Source organism: Callorhinus ursinus, unplaced genomic scaffold (assembly GCF_003265705.2).
Source record: "Callorhinus ursinus isolate GAN/ISIS: 27379988/994484 unplaced genomic scaffold, GSC_fseal_2.0 scaffold25, whole genome shotgun sequence".
NCBI lineage: Eukaryota > Metazoa > Chordata > Mammalia > Carnivora > Otariidae > Callorhinus > Callorhinus ursinus.
In genome coordinates this window covers 88908-94394 of record NW_027397087.1, presented here as the reverse complement: position 1 = coordinate 94394, position 5487 = coordinate 88908, and the positions used below count along the sequence as shown (strand labels likewise).

Below are 5487 nucleotides of genomic sequence, written 5' to 3'. Positions count from 1 at the left end.
TGTACCCTTGTACTGGTCATCCTCTCTTTCTAGAATTTTCTGTCTCCGTGTAATTCCATGGGTGTTTCTTTCAGGTTGTCTGGATATCAGCTAACCACCACTCTAAAAAACCTTGCTTAACAAACAAAAGCAAAGTAACTACCATCTCCCAGTCAAACTCTATCATAACACTATTTTTTATTTGCTTTAGAGCACTATCTCTTTTGGATATTATGGGTTGTTTTCAATTTAATAGTTTAATCTGTGTTTATCTACCTGAATATAACCCCAAGAGACCTGGAATCTTACCTGCCTTATTCACATAGCTAGAATAGTGCCTGAAAATTGCAAGTACTTAATAAATGTAGTATTTGCTAAAATGACTGAATGATTTGGTACATTAATGAATAAGTGGTTTAATTAATTCCAACTGTATTTTCTCCTTTGTTGCTTGTCTCATTCTATTTCATTCAGCAAACCATGCGACGACTCAGTAACTTCTTCATGGAAGCTTTCACTTCCTGGTTGCGAAGGGTATAAATCACAGGGTTCATCAAAGGAAAGATGACTGTGTGAAAGAGAGAAACCACTTTGTCAGCTGGGAAGGCTCTGAATGGGCGAGTATAGATGAAGATGGCAGGTCCAAACATCAGAAACACAATGATAATGTGTGTGGTACATGTGGAAAGAGCCTTATTCTTCCCTTCAGAGGAATGTCCCTTCACACGGCAGAGGATGACCGCATAGGAGGCCAGAAGTCCCAGGAAGCACAGCAGGGTGAGCAGGCCACTGTTGGAGACCATCAGGAGCTCCACCACAAAAGTGTCTGTGCAGGCCAGCTTGATGACCTGCGGCACATCACAGAAGAAGTTATCTAGCTGGTTTGGGCCGCAGAAGGGCAAGCGGAGAATAAGGGCTGCTTGTACAATGGAATGAGTAAAGCCCCCAAGCCACAGAGCCAACAGCAAGGCATAGCAGACTCTAGGGTTCATGACAGTAGAATAGTGCAAAGGATGACAGATGGCGATGTAGCGGTCAAAGGCCATCACAACAAGAAGAAATATCTCCCCTGCCCCCAGGAAGTGCAAGAAAAAGAGCTGAGTGATGCAGCCTCCGTAAGAGATTATTTTCTTCTCAGAGAGGAAGTCCGCCAGCATCCTGGGAGCCACAATGAAGGAATAGGATGCATCCAGGAAGGCCAAGTTGCCCAGAAAGAAGTAGAGGGGGGCTGTGAGGCCAGGGTCTGATCTGATGGTGAGGATGATGAGGAAATTTCCAGGGAGGATGATGAGGTAGAAAACTAAGACTAGCACAAAGACCAGGAGCTGAGCATGTCGAGACTGGGTCAGACCAAGGAGGATGAATTCTGTCACCACTGTGCTGTTCTCCCTCTCCATCTCCCCTCTGTCTGCAGAATAACAAAGTATTATCTGTTATAACCACCTTTTCATCTACTCCATAGCTCTTCTCCAGATAAATACATTTACCACATCCAGAACTTGCCTAGCTGAAAAAAAAATGCATGTCCCGTAAGTGTCTTATGTTTTGAGCTGACCTTTCTACCCTCCATTTCTTGATCCCTCCCTAAGACATTGTTCTCATAACCACACTCTCATTCCCATTTTACCATGTGCTTCTATATACTTGTGCTCCCCTAGGAGTCTGGGCTACTTTGCTTGAAGAATAGTTAAAATTTCCTGATTAAAACAAAACTTAACCATTATTTAATTTGTCAGGTGTGTTGTTTTCTCATAAAGCTGTGGTGCACTGTCTCTAATGTTTAGATTTGTTGCTGGGTTTTCATTGTTTCTCTTCATTCCCACAGAGCAAAGTGCTTTTGCTAGTGCTTCTTTCCTTTGGCTCCTGTAGAATCCCTAGTTCTTGGTTGATAACTCTATGTCTTGTTTTCTAAATGTGTGTCTTACTTGTTCCTATCACACTGTTCTGCTTTGGTGCCCTTGTGCACCTTTGTTCTAAGCTGGTTTAGGGTCTCAAACAAGAATCCTACATTCTCCTAACATAGAAGTATTCCCTTAGGTACACTCTTGGTTGGATCCCAATTCTGAGTCTGCTACATACCTTGTTCTTAAATCCTAATGAATATTAATCCAGTTTTATTTCTCACTATGTATCCATAACCTACTTTACCCTCAGATCTCAGAAATAAGAATTCTATTTAGAATTATATTTGTGGTTATTTTCTAATTTGTATATTACTATAATTGTAGAAACATTTTGTAAATAAATACTCATATATTGTGATATCTGTATGTGTTTATTGGCATGAATGATTTAAAAAATGAAAGATTGCTAATTGCAACACAATACTGTAATGTGACATATAAGTATATTTCTCTTGAATTTGAATTACATGCAATAGTTGTTTTTCAAAAGTACTATGAGTACAATGGAATACAGTTTGGCAATAAAGAGGAATGACATATTGTAGTATGCTACAACACGGATGAACTAAAAAACATTATGCTATGTGAAAGGAACCAGTCAAAAAGGACCACATATTGTTCAATTCATTTTTTGAAAATCTGTAGACAAGGCAAATTAATAGAGATAGGAAGTACAAGAGTGGTTACCTAGGGCTATGTGTGGAATGAGGAGTGACTGCTAATATGAGTTTTCTTTTTGGGGTGATTATAATGCTCTAAAATTTATCATGGTGATACTTGCATAACTCTGTAAATAACTTAAAACGATTGAATTATACACCTTAAATGGTAAATTTTATGCTATGTTCATATATCTCAATAAATCTTTTTTTTTAAAGAATTATTTGAAAGAGAGAGAAAACGTACCAGGGTGGGAGGGGCAGACGGAGAGGGAGAGAGAATCTTTAAGCAGACTCCCTGCTGAGCATGGAGCTGGACTCAGGGCTCTGTCCCAGGAGCCCGAGATCACAACCTGAGCTGAAACCAAGAGTTGGACACTTAACCGACTACATCACCCAGGTGGCCCTCAATAAATCTTTTTTTTTAAGTGCCATTATGTGTGGAAGGGAAAACTGGAGAAGGAAAAAGTCTCACTTGAAATTTGACAGAAATTTTTGATAGCATTCCTAGAAAGAAAATGTAGGAAGAGAGGAAAAAAGAAAAAGACTAAGGAAAAATCAACCTTAAAAAGTCCATAAAAAAATTCATGGGAAATTTAGGCAATATGCTGGTATTTTAGGGCACATGTACTAGGAAACATCAAAACATATGTTCTATGTGATTAGTAACATTTGTAACTAGCAGCTAAATGTTATAGAAAATGCATTTATAACACATGGGCACATATCTGTGAATAGAGATACTTATTTACATATGTATAAACACACACAGAGTGAGTCTAAGAAACAAATGAGCAAAGGAAAAAAAAAAAGAGAGGCAAACCAAGAAACAAACTCTTAACTATAGAGAAGAAACTGATGTTTACCACAGGGGAAGTGGGTAGCGGATGGGTTAAATAGATGATGGGGATTTAGGTGTGCTCTTGTTGTGATGAGCACCAGCCCTTGTATGGAAGTGTTCAATCATTATATTGTACATCTGAAACTAATACCACACTGTATGTTAACTAACTGGAATTAAAAAAAAACCCTAAAAACAAAAGATATAAAAAAAATATCTTTGGTTTCTTTGAAATTAGTTTAGGAGCTTCCTTCTGTCTTTTACACAGAATGCCTCCACATTCATTTCTTATTCTGTCTATAGAAACCTGCTCTTAGGAAAGTAAATCAATAGCTCCTTCTACCTGTTCTTAGATTTTGTGCTTTCCAGGTGCTCACTGACAGTTATTTCATGCTTCTCTGGGTTGACAATTCCAAGGCACCGGAAGCATTCTGAGTTACAGTCTCCCACTCTTCCTCTGCTTTGTTTTTCCAGATCCACCTCTATTCCCTGTTACTAATGGAGGGAATTGCATACCACTTCCCCTCGTTAATCCACTTTCTTCTCCCTCCCATTTACATACCTCTGTTCCTGTGATTTTCAAATTGTGCTCATCACAGAGACTGAGGACAGACATGCATCAGATGAACATTACTCTGCATAAAATGAATTCCTGGGGAAAAGAAGTCCAAAACAATGATTCTCACAGAGACCAGTGTTTTGCTCTAGTCAAATAGAGCAAAGAAGTATTGTCAGTGTAGGCTAGTGTATGAATGTTTTCATCATCCCTAACCCTCCTTGTCATTTCAACTGATACAAAAACACATCTGGCATTGAAGATGCTCATAATCCTCCCCTCTTTTTAGAGTGCAGACACACAGCATCCCCAGGCCACCCTGAGCATGCCTAGATTCCAACTGCTATCAGATCAGCTCCTGGAACCAGGTGTTTGGGGACTGATCACCTTCCTAACATCTCCCTTCATCTCTCCCCATTCATTTTCTCTTGCTCCTTTTTTTATTTTTCCTATTTGCCTATTCTTTTCCTGCTAATTCTATTTTACGCACTCATTTTCTCAGTTATTCTTTTTTTTAAAGGTTTTATTTATTTATTTGACAGAGAGAGACACAGCAAGAGAGGGAACACAAGCAGGGGGAGTGGGAGAGGGAGAAGCAGGCTTCCCTTGGAGCAGGGAGCCTGATGCAGGGTTCGATCCCAGGACCCTGGGATCATGACTTGAGCGGAAGGCAGACATTTAATGACTGAGCCACCCAGACGCCCCTCAGTTATTCTTTTTACATTTGCCTTACCTTCTTTTATTTCTTTATTTTTCTTGCAATTTCTCTACATTGACGTTTTGCTTTTCCTTCCTCATTGCTTTCTTGCTTGTCATTCTCTTTCTTTCTCTCATTTGCCCAGATTCTTTGAGTCTTAATTCACTTTCACTCTGTTTTGTGCTTGTATTCTACTTCATTATATTCAATGCCTGTCTTTCCACTAATTCTGAGACAAGAAATTATTTTTCTCCAAGGTAAAAGGAGCATGCTACGTGTTTCCTAAGTCTTCCATTCCAGTAGATTTTTCTATACATAAGAAAGCTTGACTTGCTCTTCACTGCTACGACTTTGTTCCTGAACATTATCCTTTTTGAAATTTACTTACTCTCACCCACTCATTAGTTACTTCACATTCTCTCAAATATTTTGTCTAACTCATTCTGACAAAAATAAATTGATTTATTTTTGTGCTCTGAAGTAGATCTCCTTAGAACCACCCCTGCCAACATGAATCCATTTAATGAATGTTTGAAAATGACAAGGTGGTTCCTGGGGCATCTGGGTGGCTCAGTTGGTTGAGTGGCAGGTTCTTGATTTCAGCTCAGGTCATTATCTCAGGGACATGGGGCTCCGGGCTCAGCAGAGAGTCTGCTTGAGATTCTCTCCCTCTTCCTCTACCCCTCCCCTGGGCGAGTGTTCTCTCACTCTAAAATAAATAAATAACTCCTTTCAAAAAATAATAGAAAATGACAGTGTGTTTTCTGACTCTGTATTTATTCCCTTTTTAATTTTTTTCCTTTTTTATTTTTTTAAATATTTTATTTGTTTATTTGTCAGAGAGAGAGCAC

The 5487-nt window shown here is 39.1% G+C and overlaps 1 protein-coding gene across 1 annotated transcript; it reads right to left on the bottom strand.

The window, feature by feature from the left end:
• Positions 1 to 449: 449 nt before the first annotated feature.
• On the bottom strand, positions 450 to 1376 carry LOC112833460 (olfactory receptor 4N5). Its single transcript, XM_025884639.1, has one exon. It carries the CDS (start codon positions 1374 to 1376, stop codon positions 450 to 452), a length of 927 nt encoding a protein of 308 aa, XP_025740424.1.
• Positions 1377 to 5487: the final 4111 nt, after the last annotated feature.